The 17847-nt window shown below is 40.3% G+C and overlaps 1 protein-coding gene across 1 annotated transcript in view; it reads right to left on the bottom strand.

Moving 5' to 3' along the window:
• Positions 1–4716: 4716 nt before the first annotated feature.
• The window catches only part of LOC107324272 (amine oxidase [flavin-containing] B), a 47293-nt gene continuing 34162 nt past the window's right edge, over positions 4717–17847 (bottom strand). The window contains exons 10-15 of the mRNA XM_015884159.3: positions 17261–17314; positions 12987–13044; positions 11912–12009; positions 10973–11084; positions 9811–9873; positions 4717–9399 (exon numbers count right to left, since the gene is read on the bottom strand). Coding sequence (XP_015739645.2) covers positions 9244–9399; positions 9811–9873; positions 10973–11084; positions 11912–12009; positions 12987–13044; positions 17261–17314 — 541 coding nt within the window. The 3' untranslated portion in view covers positions 4717–9243. The remainder of the gene's footprint in view (positions 9400–9810; positions 9874–10972; positions 11085–11911; positions 12010–12986; positions 13045–17260; positions 17315–17847) is intronic.

Raw genomic sequence — 17847 nt, 5'->3', positions numbered from 1 at the left:
ATCTCTTTTGCTTCTAGGTTTTTCTACAGGAATGTTTAAAACAACCAGTTTTGCTTTGTAAATGTTCCCTGCAGAGTTGCTTTCTACACAAACACAGAAAGCAAATTTCACCTTGGTGAAAACCCAGAAAGGGAAATTAAATGTGCACACTGATAGAGAACTGCAACTTTTTCTATACCTACCAAGCTCCCACACTCAGCAATCAATGTTTCGTTTCCAGTTTCATTTGCTGATCTGCTCTAGCACTTGGCTTCCAAGTCCCTGCTCCCTCTGTGTGTGTGTCTCTTCCCTCTCTTTTTAAAATGTATTGGCCTTATCTTATGTAACTGGGATAGATAGAATAACCTGAGATATGTTGGAGTAGTGGGGAATCATAGAATTTCAGAATGGCTTAAGTGGGGAAGGAACTTAAACCCCATCCAATTCCAACCCCCATAAACCATAAGCTTCTCTAGGCAGCCTATGCCAGGGCCCTGCTGCCTCCTGGGTAAAGAGTTTCCTCCTAACATCTGACCTAAATCTTCCCTTTTTCAGTTGAAAGCCATACACTCATGTCCCATTACTATTAGAGCATGTAAAAAAATCAGCCCCCTCCTGCTTATTTGCTTTGGGGGAAAAAAGAGTTCCCCAAGAATGAGCACATTATTTGTGAAAGGAAACAGCTCCATTGCTATTCACAGTGTAAAAAAGATAGCTCCCTTCTCCATCTGGGACTGAAAATGAAGGAAAGAAAGTAATTATGACTTTTTCTAGGATTTTAACTTCTATGGCCACACCACTCACTTGAAAACTCAGTTATAGCCTGAGCACCATTCATTTTCATCTAAATATAAGGTAAATCCAGTCTGGCTGAGGTTAGAACATGTGAGAAACAACTCTTCATGCACAGCAGTTTCTGACAGCAGTGCCCAAACCTATGGCTGCCCTCTGTACAACAGTACAGCATGACGGGGATTGGCAATGAAGAAAGGCTGCCATCTTCTGGCTGCAGTATTTTATCATCTCAGACAGAAGCTTAACACTTGGATTTGCTAAAAGGTCTCTGGGTGTTTCTGTAATGGTAAATAACAGACCTGGTGGACAACCAAAATATATAATTCCGGAATCAAAACACTGAAACAAGTCCCCAGCTTCAAAACTTCCCCAGAAGGGACAGCTTAAATCTTTGCTGATGCTTGGCAGAGCAAAGAGCCTGGAATAAAACTGTGAGCACAGATCTCAATGTTCCTGAACACCTCCCTCCTCTGAAAAAGGATTTCTCTGAAGCATTTTGCTTTATCATAGAGATTGATAACACTCTCTACAATGACCTGAATGGAGGTGGTAGTGAGGTGGGGACCAGCTTATTCTCTCAAGTAACAGTGACAGGATGAGAGGTAATGGTCTCAAATTGCACCAGGGAGAGTCCAGGAGGGATGTTAGGAAACATCTCTTCTCTGAAAGAGTGGTGAAGCAGTGGCACAGGCTGCCCAGGTAGGTGGGGGAGTGACCATCCTTGGAGGTGTTCAAGAGCTGTGTGTATGCAGCACCGAGGGATGTGGGCATTGGGCACAGCGCAACGGACTGGTAGTGGACCTTTGTGATCTTAGGGGTCTTTTCCAACCTCAATGATTCTACTGTTCTATAGAAGCACTGATTCAAATATACCATCATCTCCAAGAAAGCACTCTGGCCAAGCTCCAGTTCATAAAGAAATGATTGGAAAATAACAGACTTTAATTTAGTTTAATATTCTCATTGCATTTGGGACCGAACATGCTGAAGTAACATCTCTCCTTAATTTTGATTAGGTACAAGCACACATTTCGATTGTTTCAGATAATGACTGCACAGCCCGATGGAACTCAGCTCTGGAATAGCAGTTTCCACATCTGAAATTATAATGTAATTTCTGTTAAATGCAACACTGCTGTGCAAAGTGTTTTCTTACAACCTGGAGCATATGCAAATTGTTAGCAAGCAGCCTGAGAGATGACAAGGATGCCTCAGTGCATTACTAATGCTCTTTCCTCCCTTCCTTCCCACCTAAGCATTAGAGCATATGCAAATGTGTTGAATGCAATGAGATGGTAGTCCAGTCTAAATCTCCCCTTTTCTACTTCAAAACTATTATTTCCCCTTGTACTATCACAACAGACCCTGCTAGACAGTCTATCCCCTTCTTTCTTACAGCCCCCTTTAGATACTGAAAGGCTGCTCTCAGGTCTCCCTAGAGCCTTTTTTTCTTCAAGATGAACAGGCCCAGCTCTCTCAGGGGTGTTCCACCCTTATGACCATTTTTATGGCTCTGCTCTGGATGTGCTCCAACAGATCCACATCTCTCCTGTACTAAGGACTCCTCATCTGGACACAGTACTCCACATAAGGTCTCACCAGTACAGAGCAGAGGGGCAGAATCACCTCCCCCACCCTGCTGACCACGCTTCTTTGGTTGCAGCCCAGGATACAGTTGGCCTTAAGGACTGCAAGTGCACATTGCTGGCTTATGTTCTGCCTGCCATCCACCAGTATTACCCCTCAAGTACTTTTTGTCAGGGCTGTGCTCCTTCCTTATATTCCCCAGTTTGAGTGCTTCATCAAGTCTCTGCTGTTCTATAGTAATGTAACTGATGAGTCCCCACAAAGATACAATTGGCTTTTAATGGCCAAGACTGAGCTGTATGACTCTGGCCCACTCTGCCATAGTGAAGTAAATGGATGACTTGGAAATGGATGAGATTTCTTCCCCTGCAAAGCTGGGCCCTGGAGTCTACAGAATTTGCAGATGCCAGATGAAATGGAGCTGAATAGGTGGTAATTATTTCACTAGAGCTGTTCCAGTACTGGGTGATTATAAAAATTCCTAACAAAAAATTGTTGCTTAGTAAAATCCAAACCTGAGTGAAAGTTTAATAGCCCATCACTTCTAAAGCAGATGAGGATTCCACCACAGCAAGGCTAACTTTGATCTACAATGGATATAAGAGCTCAAAACAATTTTGCTTCCTCCTTCTGGCAATGCTGGGAAGAACAGAAAAGCAGTGATGAGCCAGCACAGCACTGGGTAAGGACCCAACAGACAAGGCCTTTAATGTGTATTTTACAACTTATCACAGTAATTTAAAATTCTTTTTTGAGATTTTCCTAGCCCAGCTTCAGAATATATTATTGCTACTGTCCATATAAATCATGCAAATGAATATCAGCTTGCAAGCCCTCTTACACAGCTGTATTTTTGTACAGCTTAACTTAGTACGCAGCTGCTCACTGACCACTTTTCCAGAATTCTATGCCTTTGTTTTCCTTTCTAATGACCAACAAAATTATTGCATAACCTTTCTGTGTGAAGAATAGCCGCACACTAATACCCTACATGTGTAGTGTAGCTACTCTTAGCACTCAGTGCATTAACTTGCATAATGGAAGATTTACAGGACCTACAATATTGTAAGGTGAAAATAATACAAAGATGGTAATAATACAAGAATGATGGTGATAAATATCCAAAAAGTTATCTATAGGAAAAACTCACCAGTATAGATGCCTTCAGTCTGGCTGGAAAATGCTAATGCAATCTCCACAGAGAAGCAATGTCCAAGAGATGCTGCCTTAGTGGTGGTCAGCCCTTAAATGAGGTCTAGAGGAGGTGGAGTCAGGCTCCACCCCCTTCCGGGAGCACAGCTAAATTACTCTCACCTGTGCTCCCACAGCTGCCCCGACACTTGCCTCATCTGATTAATCAGAGGTTCAGGCTGTGATTACCAGTTTCCCATATAAATATGCATTTCTCCAAAGCTGAATATCCCAACAAAGCAGTTTAGCACCTGATTGTCATCAGCTTTTAGTGAGAGGTAGAATCTATCTCATTTTGTATGCACAGCACATCTGTGCCACCTGCATGGGGCTGGTTGGTGACAGTCTCAGGAAGACCTGCAGCCTTCTGATGAAGCATCTGGATGGAGGTGAGACAAGTTGCCTTCAGGAATCTGAGTGGCACCAGACAACAGTTTCAGCTCCCTAATTGCTCCTTGAAAATACATAACTTTGCTGTTATTGATGTCTTTGTGGAAGATATTAGACTTCCATAGGCCTCCTTTGATCTGGTACAGGCTGAGGCCTCACTCCATCAAGCATTTGAAAAGCTGTAATGCATTGCTGGTTCTGATATGCTTCTTTGGGGATATATGCTTTATAGTGCATACAGTGGATTAATGGAGTATATTTGCTTTCATGGTATTTGTGTTCCTACATAACTTGTCTGTAATTCCGGTAGCTCAGCCTACACAAAGAGTACTACATACTTTCAATATATTTCTCACATGTATGGTTAAGCTTTCTCCTGTACTCACAGACTACCTCTCCCTAGCACCAACACAGAGCTGGGGGATGAAATTATGCCATTGTTTTAAGCCTCTCTTTTCTTCCACTTATTTATTTACACTTACACCACACAGTATTTGGCATAAGGACTGTTTCTTCCAATGTTCAGATGGAGACACCCTGAATCCACACCTATAGCAACAAAAAAAACCAACAAAAAACCTCTGAACTGTGAGACAGCTGGCTACCTATAAGTCAGGAAGAACTGCAGCCAAATGTCCTTCTCTGTCTTTACAGAGAGAAGTTAAAGTTTGAGTACGAAACGTGAAATGTTGTGTCACTAAGTAATACCCACCATCACAGCCAAATCTACAGGGAGGCTCTGGGTCTGCAAAAGAAAAGCCTGAAACATTAATGTGACATGACGATATTTATTGATTCCAATTAAGGTTAAAAAACAAAACAAAAAAAGTTTCACAGCTGTCAGATAAAAATATCTGCAGAGCCTGCTGAAAAGGGAACTTAAGAAGGAAACCAAGGGAGACAGTCACCACAGAGGCACTTGAGAAAATGCTACAGTTATAAAAGGCACAGACTCATCACGCACACAGCATACATATTCCTGCAAAGCAAAGTCACTTTGTTTCTTTTTTTTTTCCAAAACACGGAGGCAAGCATCACTTCACATCGACCTGTATATGGTCACAAGAGACACACTAGAAGCAGCGGTCTATGACAGAGCCTAAACAATTTCACTGTACAGATGCTTTAAAAGCAAGCCTGTTTTGGCCATCTCATTTTTATCTCTATTTAAGAATGGATGGTTAGATCAAGGTGATCTTAAGGTGGAGAAGTGAGAGAGAACATGAATCTATTTAAACACAGGTCAGGTTTATTCATGAGCATTTGTAATCTGCAATTTAAGTGGGTTTGCTTCTTGCCTGAGAGCACTGGCAGATTTGTTGCCATTTAATTCTTGGTCCCTTTTGCATCCAAGTACTTCTGCAGCACACACAATTCCTTCTTCCTCAGAAACATTTTTCTTTCATGTCTCAAAAATGTATACATATATATTATAAATTTTGGACATCTGTAAAATCTACCTAAGAGAGAAATAGTCCCACTGAGGAAAGAGGGAAATTATTTTAATGGAAACTCCTGGCTTCTCCAGCAGGTCTCGGATTCCAGTCATGGACACTGCTTAGACATATACTTAAAGGTGATTAATGTCTTTGTCTTATTGACAGCACATATGCTAATTGCAATGAAGATTTCCGTTGAGAAGAAAAATGTGCTAGTTAAAGGAAAGACAAGGGGCTACCTCAGACTGTTCACTTCCTAGTTAGTATTGAACAGCCTGTACAATTAATTTCCAAGAACTTTGGCTAACACAGATTTTTATGCCACAACTTGATGTTCCGCGCAGTAAGCAGTTACTATTACAACAGTCAACAAGAAAGTAAACTTTTTTTTTTCTTTTTTCTTTTTCCTTTTTTTTTATATCAAACACTACAGACCCTTAGAATATATACAATTACACAAATTGGTTTGTAAGAGATGAATACAGTTATTTCCATGGGTGTGCCTATAATGCATCTTACTAAGCTGGTAAACTCCTAGAACCTTCATGGTTAGCAGATTTCTCATCAAATGTGTTAACAAGTTAAGAATATGGCATAACACCATTGGCTGCCTGTTAAACCAGACACAATCTCTCACTCTGATGGTCGGCATGAAAGAACTTTCAAGTGTAAGCTAGTGCTAACTGTTCCCTCTATCCATGCAGAAGCAGCTTAATTCTCTACCTGTATTTCTTATCACTGATTTTTCTTGTCATGCTGACAATACACAATCTGCCACATTCATTTTATGTGAAAGACATTAAGGAAACAACAGCAAACACTACTTATTACACAGTGGCAACAAGTTCCACAGCACAGTAGGACATGGCTATGGAGACAAAGAGACCAGTCTAATACTTAGGTAGGCTGGGAGGAAGAAGTCAAAGACTTTGCAGTGCTAATACATATGCAGCAAATCAGACTTCCTGGCTCTGTAAGTATTGGCTAGAAACCTCATGGGATCCAAGCTTACGATTTCATGTCAATCCATCTGAAATGCTTTGTGGTTTCTTTTGTTGTTGCTTTGTTTTTTGTATCTGTGTTTCATTTTAAAACTAAGAATGAGAAAGTTTTATATCTATCTATCTATATGTATATATTTAATGACCAACCTCATGAAAAGCTTTTGTTGTTGCATAATTCAGTTCAAACTAAACCTAAATTTGTTTTTTTTTTCCTTGAGTTTTCTGCTCCTGTAGCACAGAGCAATTTCTTGTTAGATGAGAAAAAAAGTGACATTCAGGAGAAAAAAGAAAAACACAAATTTTGCACACAAATAAAAACAGTTTGGCCTCATTAATCTCATAGATTTGTTCCCCTTTCCAGACATACAGAGTATTTCTAGGGCAGAAACAAGACTTGAACTCCAGTGTTGGCCGTGAAATGATTTGCAAAGGTAGCGTTTCTTTATATGTTAAGTATGTGTTCCACATCCTACACTTAGAAATATTGGCCAAGACTTCAAGAATGTCTTCCCAGATTTAGGTTCCTATACTAATTTTCAACCTAATAACCATCTGAGTTGCAAAAGCTCTGAACTCACACAGCTCTCATTCAGCTCTGGGTTTCTAATTCATTTCATAAATAATTCACAGAGAAAGAAAGCCCGTGCAGAAATAAACTGTGGTAGGCAAATGTCCTAGCCAATTAAAGCTTGGTGCAATACAATGACAAAGGCCATATGTACAGTGCTGCACTGTTCTTCTGACTTAAAGATCTTTATGTCTGAAAAGTTCCCTCATGTACTTTAAAAGGCTGTTACGAGGATATTCATTTGTGATAAAATCCAAGCTGCTGCTACAAGAAGATTTTTAACTGGCACATCAAAATAAAAAGAATGAAACCTATGAGCCAGAAACCAATGCACCGCTCACAAATATTACAGCTTTATAAGTAGCTCTGTCGATTTCCATGGGACTATTTGGAGTGCAAAGTACTACACAGCACAAGCAAGGACATCAGATGCTGGCCCAGAAAGTCTTCATGAGACTGATGGTAAATTTCCTCTACTGTCTACTCATTCCCCTTTGCTGAATATATCATTATACTTCATATTTCTCTTCACGGCTTTTTACTGAAATGCAATTAGACTTTTGTTTTTTTAATTTATTTTATTACTATTATTATTTAATATTTTTGCAAATAGATTACCACTGATTGAAGGCAGGAGTGCAGCAAATGGACTCAGAAGAATTCAATTTTTCTCATGCACAGTGCCAAATCCTTTCCCTAGTTATACCTCTGACTTCCTCTTTTGTCATGCGCAGATGTTAAACAGTAGAAATACTGAGCTGGCAGTTTGGCATCTAAACTACTGCTGGGGTTGGTGGATTTGTTTCTTTTCTGGCTTTTTTCCCCCGCTTGTTTCCCACCCTTCTTCCCCCTTTTCTTGTTTTGCATTGTTTGAATGGTACCAAGCCAGGAAGGGCAGAAGTACTAGTATGTGACTGTCTTACCCATGGTTCCCTTTGATCTTTGCATCATTTAGATCCCTGATTAGTCACCAGCAGCATGCAGTCAGTACAACACTGCACAGCAGGAAGAAGTGGAAGTGCTAATCACGTCAACGTGGTTGTTAGGAGAGACTGGAACTCTGAATCAGCTGAGCAGTGTTCAGCACAAAGCAGTGCTGAGGGACAGATAAGGGTATTATTTGTTATGTTAACGCTACATTTATGAACCCATTGTGCCCTACTAGGCAAGAGCTACCCTCAAGGTGTTCGGAGTATAAATTTAAGTAGGTGAAGGAAAGGAGGGAGATAAGAAAAAGTGGTGAAAGTGTTGTATGGATGGCTCTACAGCTTTCAAGGGTAAGCAGAAGTTAAGCTGTTCTCTTGCTATCTTGCAGTTCCCTTTAGGAAGCTGAAGAGGTAGGGGAGGCTTGGGGTCAGAAATACGTCAGATGGTAACAAAGGTTCAAAATGCTTTGTCTGTACTAACACATTTAACTTTAAGCCCCTGGTTCACACTCAAGCCCAACAGCCTGATCAGACATGCTGCTCACATCACCAGTTTGTCTGGAGCCTGCTGGTTTTCCAGGCAAGAAGGTCTCATCCTGGACAGGTATGAACTCAGACACAGACAGGGAGCCTGAAATTTATCTCCATTGCAAAAGGCAGTAGAAGCATTCTCCTTCAACTTACTGTAGGACAATGACACCATTGGAAATACTAACAACCCAAGCATAGCTGGGATGGATGCACTTAGACCAACATCTGAACAGGTGGTCTGACTTCTTGTTTAAGGACTAGCTAGGTTCTGACATTTGAGAGAGAAAAAAAAAAAGAAAATCACTAAAAGGATTCTCACCAAAAATTTGCATTCACTAATCAATTTTTCTTAAAGCTATGGATTTCTTTTCTCAGTCTACCTCAAAGGAAGGCAGAAGTGGCTTTTTGTTGGTTGTTTTTTTTGTGTTTTTTTATTTTTTTTTTTAAACTAAAGATGGGAGTGCCAAGAAGACTCATAATTCGGGGCCTGATATATGTGTAAAAATTACTGGAAATCTTATCAAAACAGGTATTATCAAGGCATTTTGTCACCTGTGTTCTGAGATCTGGATGAAAATCTCAAGGTGATAATTCTTTGCAAGGTTTCCTAGAAATTCAACAACAAAAAAATTACAGCTAGAAGGAGGCCTGAACTCAAGGGGCTCTTTTTGAATATGCATCCCCTTCATTTACCCTCCCCTCTGGAGTCTTCTCTCTACTGTTTTCTCCTCTTCCCTAGTCCTGACCTGTCTTTGGAGGCAGGGAAGTACATGCCAAAAAAACCTCAGAGAAAAAGAAAACTGTGAGTGTGAGGCTTTGCACTGGCACATTTTTCAGTTTCGAACCAGAAGTCCCTTTCTGTAGGCAAGTAACCCTGCAGCAGCCACAGAGGTGAAGAAAGTGGAAAACCCAATCAGCTTTAGTAGTCCTGGTACAGATGGCAAGTTTCTCTCCCAAAAGGTGGTTGTGATAGGCAAAGCTGGAACATCCTGAGGAAAGAAAACATCCATTACCAACACAACATCTCCACAGTTAAAGGCAGGACACATATAAAAAGATTGTTGAGCAGAAATAGAACTGGGCTGAAGCCATTCATTTTATTAAGAAGTGCAGACTATGAAAGTTTTCTACTCAGTTAGAAGGATTAGAAAGAGGTACATGAAAAAGATTAATTGACCAGTTAAGAAGTGCAATTCTCTCTGATGTTTCACAATTGTCGGATGGATGACTTTTCCTAGTTTCTCTTACATTCCTGTTAGAGAAGGGCAGTTTTGTTAAGTAAGAAAAGATTATTGTGGCTTTGGTTTACAAAGCTTAAAAAAAGCCACTTTTTTTTTTTCCTCCTCATTCACAGTACCAAAGATAAAATAATAACCCATTTAATCCACATAAAAACTTACAATCGATTCAGGTTCTGGCTTCCAAATTTCAGTGTCTGGGATTTTCCTCATAGCAAACAGTACCTGAAAGTAAATAGCATTTCCTAGTAAGCACCACTTGTTCTTTGAAGGGGAAAAAGGCTGGCTTTCCATGTTTGTTTTAAAATAACTTGATTAAGACAACAACTCAGAACATAAAACCCCGTATATTCAATTTTTTAAAGAAGTGATCTTTTCACAAAGTATTTCTGGGGAGGACAAATACTTAATAAGACACCCTTCTTAATAGAAAACAGAAAATGTAACAGAAGAAATTCTCACTGTTTAGTTGCTCCATGTCAGATACCAGAACTTGGTTAGTCTTACGTGACTAAGGTAATATGAAGATGACTAAGAGTTAAGTATACACTCACAGCAAAGTGAGGTGTGCATACACAGCTACAACAAGAGTAAACAATATAGTCATGTGTGGCTTGTTTTGTAAATATTACCATGATGTAGGCAGAGGAACACAATCCTGTAATGAAATATACCACTTGCAGCCAGAAAAAAAGTAAGATTAAAAAGGAAACCTTCACAATGAAAAAGTAACCATTCATTGCATAAGAGACACCGGATACAAATAGGAAAGCAAAGATTGTCTGAATTGAGAGTAATAAAAGACAGCAAGATGAACTGCTACAGTAAAATGAAATGGAGGCAGTGATATTAATGTTTTTCTTATTCCAGTCACTTGTAGATTTAACAAGATTTGCTGTGTTTAACAATAGTCTTTTCTTCTAGACAAGATTCAGGAATGCTGTCAACTTTTCAATAAAATAGAGTGAGAAACATCCCTGTACTGGATTTTAAACTTATTTTCCCTTCACAAGTAATTGAGGGAGTGAAAAACATCACATTTTTACTGATCAAGCTCACTTGCCAATTTCTCTGCTACCATCTGTGGAGGTTGCGCTGCAATGGATATTCTTACATTGAAGAGGTCATGAAACACAAACCATGGGTGTTTTCAAAGAGCCTTTCCTAAACATTCTAAGTCTAATGTTTCTTCATCCTTTTTGCAGTCTATCCTCTTTTTCATAATGTCTAAAAATGTTAATACTTGGGTCCCACTTTGCCTCCAACCAGAATATATTTCAAAGACTACTTGACAGCATCCCCAGCTTTGGGCCTGTGCCTCTACCTCTCTGGCTGCTCTTTCTCCAGCCTGTATGGCCCCCTCCATGTATCCACTCCACTCTGTGGCAGTCTCAGTGCCAGCAAAGTAGATCCTGCCAATGGGCTGCCGAAGAATCCTTGAGAGAGAAGAAGCAATAAATCACATCAGCCATATCAGATAAGACAACAGAATATTTGGGTTAATATTATAATAATAAATTTGTTTTAAATAGCAGTTACTTAGAGATATTAACTTTGAGTGAGTTGAGCTGGATGGGTAGTTGGCATTGCAAGGCGTTTCTTAAGGTAAAAAAAATTAGCATTCGTGTTTTCTAAACTTTTACACTGCAGCTCTTGCAGTGCTATTTCTAGATGTGAATTTAGTGCTTGTGTAGATGTAAAAGACAATTAGTTTGAGATGAAACTTTTTATATCTCATGATTTTATCCAGTGTCTTAAATACCAGGGCTTCACTTTGCAGTGCAGCATTCTGAAATATATTTGGAACTGTCCAAAGAAATGACTAGAATGTCATTGTTGATATGAATTAACTCTCCACAAGTATTTACAAAACACCAGCTAAAGATGTTCTGGAAATGGTAACAATGATTTCAAATACCTAACGTCTGTTTTGTAAACAGATGCTGAAAACTTCCTGGTTTGCTTCCAAAAATCTACTCAGTTGCGTTCACCAAATAACAAAAAGGTGGAAAAAGAAATAACAAAAAACAAACAAACAAAACAAAAAAAATCCCACACAACAAACCCCAATGATACTGTACTCATCCATCATAAAGCCCAACTGAGACAAGCGGAAGGTTATAAGATCTGTGTAAAATATTCTCTAGCAAACTCAAAGGTTTATACCAACAGAGTGACAGAGGATTTATGACCCTTCCCGAGATTATTTATTAACTTGGTCTTATCTTGCTACTCTGAAGCCCACTATAAATAGACACTGTACCTTCCATACTGAGTCATTACGCCTGGTGGGAAGTAGGCTGTGTAGCAGCCTCCAGAATACTGCTCTTCACACCAGTTCTTCTCTTCATAATGCACTGGCTGTAAAACAGACATTAATTCACTCAAGGAAAGGATAAAGTCACAGAGAAGCTAATAAGAGAACGGAGGAGACAGCAGTGAAAATAGCTTATGATTTGTTGCACGACAATGCCTGACAAGATGAGCACATTTAACAAGTCTGTTAATGCAGTATGGATCAGACACAATAAACCTTAATTTTAGGCACTGCTAGCTGTTTTAAAAAATAGCCAATCTTACCACCGCAGAAGATAATCCTCTTAAACTGTCAATGTAAATTTATGCTCTCAGCATAGATTTATGCTTTGAGCCATGAAAAGCAAAATTAACCTCTGGTATAAACTCGTGTAATATTTGTAATGTGTAAGTTGGATACAAACACTGTTAAAAAATGCAAAGTATGGTAGTTGTATGGTTTGACGTACAGTATTGCTGTGTTTAAAATGATGTAATCTTGAGATTGGTGTCTACAACATTTAACTAATGTAAAATTGCCCTTAAAGAATATCAGGCTTTGATCACATAACCTAAGTCTGAGATGACACAAATCCAATCAGTTATTTACCATTACAGAAAAGAGAAAGGAAAGCAAAGACAAAAAGAAAAGTACGTGTAGTAGTGAATCTTAGCAACCAGTAAGAGAGAAGAAACATTGTGCTTAACATGGATTAAGAATGGAATCTCAGAACTGTTGATATTTATGGTGGTAGACACAATGAATCCCACCCTCAGCAATGCAGAGAATGAGAATATATTTGTCCTTTTAACTGCTTCATGACATTATGAAGCAGTATTTGTATCCTCTCTGTCAAGTACAACACAACACTTGCTGTAACATACTCTCCATTTCTCTACAGAGAGCAGTGAAATCGCCAGTGTCATGTGCCACTTCCCAATAGTGCTGCACCCCAGAGCACTGCTGCATTCCAGTCTCATTCTGTCCTTCCCAATTGCAACAATACTGATGAAAGATACGAAGATTTAGATTGTGTGCTTACATGTAAAGCTTCCTCTGATCCCAAAACTTTGGCATAGAGCTCGCATAGCCTCGTCTTCCTGCAAGAGAAAAACAACAAAAGGCTTCTGTGTAAGAAAAGAGAAAGCCCCTAAAATGTTCCAGTTTCAAGATAGTAAGTATAAGTATTTGCTCAAACTTGAGGTTCCACTTTTGGGATCTGTTCTAGTTGCTTAGACTCTGGAGCAGATCACTTTACAAATATATTTCACTCAATAAACTTCTGGGCTGCATAAATGCCAGTTTTACCAGCAGTTATGCAAGCTGTTCCTTTAAGATAACTCTAGCAGGCCAAGTTCATATATTACCCAAAGGTCCTCTAGGCTGTCAGATAAAAAAAAAAAGAAGTAAGGGATTGCACTTTTTTTCTTGGCACGTAGTCCAAGATGAAATTTGTTCTTACAAAGATGCAGGTATTGATAGCCTGAGGCTCTCAGAGAACAGTTCTTTATTTCTGTATCTATAAAATCTCCTCCTGTTTTAGTTTATGAGCCTATAAATCCATGAATATAGTTCATTCTGTAGTAAGCCCCAAGTGCAATTACGTTTGTTCTTATAAGTTTTTGGGTCTTACATTTAGCTGCACTGCACCAATTCCCAAAAAGAAGAATATTGAGATGAAATAATAGTTAAGCTGTTATGAAAATCAGACAAACACACAACACTGAAAAGGTGTTTACTTTTGGAAGCAAACCCTATGCTCCACAGAAAGCCACTTGGACCACAAGTCACAGCAATGCAGCAGCCCCAGCTACATAACTGCATGGATCCCATTTCCAACCCTATGAGATTATGAGAAAATCCTATTGATAGTGCCCTAGGATACAGCCGAGCTATACCCATAGGCAGCTGAACTCAAGGAATACTATAAGAAGAGAACAAGAAAAAGAAGAGGAAGGCCTGAAGGCCCTTGAAGAAGGTGTCCTTCTGTGCAGGCTGGGGTAGAGCTGTGGGCCTAGGGCATTGTTGCTGCTGGGAGGCAATGAGCCTAGTGGTAGTAGACGAAAGGGAAGCAACCCCTTCCTGAGAGTCCTGGACAGAAGCAGGAACACAGAGTGATTGGATAGAGGGCCGAGAGAGCTGTAGAATCAAAATACGAACATCTCCTTGCCGTCAGGGATTCAGCAACAGCTATAATGAAAGATACCAGTTCCTCTGCCTCTCACACTCCAAGTGAAGTGACCACCATGCCCTACATTCCACTAGCACCTCTGCAGTGTCTCAACCAAACAAAGCCATTTTAACAGCAGGATCCAGCAAAGGCCCTCTCTTAGGGTCTGCTCACCACTTCTAACAAATGTCTACTGGGCTCCTGCTTGCAGGGCAGGTCAATAACACTGCAAAGCTCCAGTGAGCATTGCTCAGGGACCCATCTGCTTCTGTTCCTTCCAGCACCATGATGATGATGAGGAGCAGCCCTCAAGATCCACATGTGCCCTGCCCCTTTCCCACATGTGACTTATAGACCCTCCTGGGAGCCCAGTAATGGCAGAGAAGAAGGTGGTAGGGTTGCTCAGGTATGGACAAGATGTTGCAACTTCACTGCTGTTTGCCAACCACATTGCAAACACACATAAAGTTAGTTAAAGATAGCTGCATAAGAGAAAATATGAAGTTGCAGATCCAGAGCATCTTCAGACTATGAAGAAACATTCACCTTGGAAGGAATTATTTATCAGTAACATGGTATTCAAAAGAAAATAAAAACCACCACAAAACAATGCACAGAAAAGTAGTTTCTGAAGGGCTGCGATGTAGCAACAGTAATCTGTCACTGAGATAATTCTCCCTAATAAGAGTAATCCCTACAGATGCACTGGCCTATCGGTACCATCTGTCTCCTTTGTCTCTGAATAGTTCAAATAAATTCTTATTTATGAATTTACTGCTAATGCTTGTATGTAACATATGGAATATGTAGCAAGTAAAATCCTTATTTCTTGGCTTTGGACTCAGCTGTGAAATTGCCACCAGCACTAAATAAGAGGAATGTTAGCAGTGGAGCTGCCTAGGGAGGATCCCACCAAGAGTGACACAACGATTCCTTCCTCCAGTGAAGATGAAGTGCACGTGCAGACACACTCCTTGCTCTGGCCTCTTATCCCATGACTACATGATACCTCTGTTGCATAGCTGTGAAAAGAAGGGTAAAACCTAATGCTATTATTACTCATTGGCACCCAGCCCAGGAACACCAGCTGAAAGGCAGTGGTGGGTTTCACACCTTACATCTGGCTTAAACTGTAAAGCATTTCCCACACCCTCCCACCACTGATGTTTGCAGCCATGATTTAGGATAGCTGCCACAGACACCACATCCCACTTCTCACATCCCAAAATCTGACTCTCTTGATCCTGTGACAAAGCTGGAGCGCAGCTATTGCTCATAGTATCTGTGTATATCATATATAGAATCATTAAGAGTGGAGAAGACCTCTAAGATCATCTAGTCCTAACATCCACCTATCACCAATATTACCCACTAAACCATGTCCCTCAGTGCCACATCCACACGTTTCTCAAACACCTCCAGGGACAGTGACTTCACCATCTTCCTGGGCAGCCTGTGCCATTGCCTCACCACTCTTCTAGAGAATTTTTTCCTAATATCCAACCTGAATCTCCCCTGGGGCAAATTAAGGCCTTGACCTCTCATCATATTGCTGTTACTTGGGAAAAGAGACTGACCCCTACTTCACTATAACCTTCTTTCAAGTGCTTCAGCGATAAAATCTCCCCTGAGCCTCATCTTCTCCAGACTGAACAATCCCAGTTCCTTCAGCTGCTCTCCATAAGACTTATGCACCAAAACATCATAAACTCTATCTAAATAACAAAAACCATTTGCACTTTGCCTTCTCCTGGACCTTGGTTTCCAGGGGAAGAAGACTTGCCCTGATGTGCAGGGGAGAAGCTGCAGTCCCAGGAGGCTCCTGCCTGGACTGCTGTGACCAGGACCACAGGGGTCAGAGAGGCACCCTTGGTTCCTGCACCAGTGTGTATCTACCAACCTACACACGTTTCATGACCATTCTTAACTGAAACAAATTCCTTTCTTCGGTTGTGTCTTATACATCACTAGAATAGCTGTTCACAGAAATAGAACTTGTTCTCAGGTATTGCAAGTGCTCAGTAATATCTCATAGGCTGACACAGTGTAAGATGTCATTTGACGTTTATGATGACTGAAAACGCTGGGCATGCTGGATTTCAGAATAACTACGCTACTTCTATCCTCCAAAGCCTGAGTCCATTGCTGCCAAGATGAAGGGAGCCTGTGGTTCCAGGCTGTCACTTCAAAAGACTGGGATACTAACAGCCCCAGCTAGACTCATTATCCACAGACTACCTGCGAAGCCAATTTAACATGACTACATCTCCTCTAGTTAGGCTAGCCATTACCCTAAAAATATTTGCTTGTTTGGATATGGTATTCCTTGTGGCATGCTTAAAATACAAATACATTTTCACTGTGTCAAAATAAAGCTCATTTCCACAGTCTACATGTAGCTTTTAATTTAATCGGATCCTGTGAATCAGTTTAATGGGAAAAAAAAAAAAAAAAAAAAAAAAGTTCATTATTCTGTAAATTCTATTTTCATAATAGACAAAAGAGCAGTTCTGTATGAACACATTTGTTTTCAAGACAGTAAAAAAGACCTTCATCTGTGCCTGAAGGGCATTTTTGCCTCCAGCTGTGGGAGGAGAAGTAGAGGCAGCTTTTTGACCTCTTCATGATCCTAAGGTCTTGTTCACAGCAGATACAGAATCATCAGGGTTCAGCAACAGATGCTGAAAGAACCCACCAGAATGACTAGCAAAATCAAGCACAGTGGACAGACCTATCCCTTCTGACAAGCTTTGAAAGAGCTCAGAGCAATTGCAGGAAGCTAGACGGGCAGCAGTGGAGGATGAAGCTGCCCTAGATCCTTCCCAGTAACACATAGCCAGCAGCTTACAGCAGTTCTTCTGCTGGGGACATGCAACCAGAGCAGTCCTGCTGGAGGCTGAGAACCAGTTCCAGGGTGTTTCCAAACAGAAGAGATTGGTTGCCACATCAGATACCACTTCAGATGAGGGCCCGACAGAATTCCCTCAAAAAAACAAATAAGAGAAATTCTTCTCTAAAGTGACACTTCTGCCTATTGCCACAAGGTTACACGGCCTCCTTCCAATCTGGGAACAACTTCTTGCTCTGGTTGTTCATGACAAAAGTTGGACTCTGAATCCAATCAAATTTCCAACACTTGTACTCACCTTTCTTCTTTTGTGAGATTGGTCAGTCTTCTGCACTTTCGAGCAAGAATGAAACTGTAAAAAAAGGCAGACCAAAAAACAATTTGTTTCCATTATGTCACTACGTTTCCTGCATTACTGAAAATACCCAAACTTTTGGATGAGATGATGTGATCAGTAATATTAGCTTTTGGGTCACTATCCAAAATATCCGTTTCACCTCATATAATGATTTATGCTTTACTCACTACGGATGGAACTCAGAGGTTGTAATATCTGTGTGAGCTGTTTCCCAGTAGCCTAAATTTTATACAGCAGTGCACGCAGTGTATAATAACAACAGCGGAAATCTGAGATTGATCGAGAAATCAGTAACTCTTTAAGATTGATCTGCCCGATTTAAAATCAAAATAACACAGTGTTAGAGAACAAATTTCCATTTAAAGAGCTGCAAGTTTGGGGGGAGCAAAACATTTGGAGAAAACATTGAATTTGTGCATTCATTCCCTTTGTTCTTCCTCCTTTCTTTCTGCTTCTTCACTTTTATACATTGCGACATGACAAGGCAAAATATGACAGGCACTAAAAGAAAAGAAACAGTATTTCCT

The sequence above is a fragment of the Coturnix japonica genome, chromosome 1 (genome assembly GCF_054131305.1).
Source record: "Coturnix japonica strain WE chromosome 1, WE-NBRP24, whole genome shotgun sequence".
Taxonomy (NCBI): Eukaryota; Metazoa; Chordata; class Aves; order Galliformes; family Phasianidae; genus Coturnix; species Coturnix japonica.
Note: the sequence above shows the minus strand (reverse complement) of the source record. Positions and strands in the feature narration are given on the sequence as shown.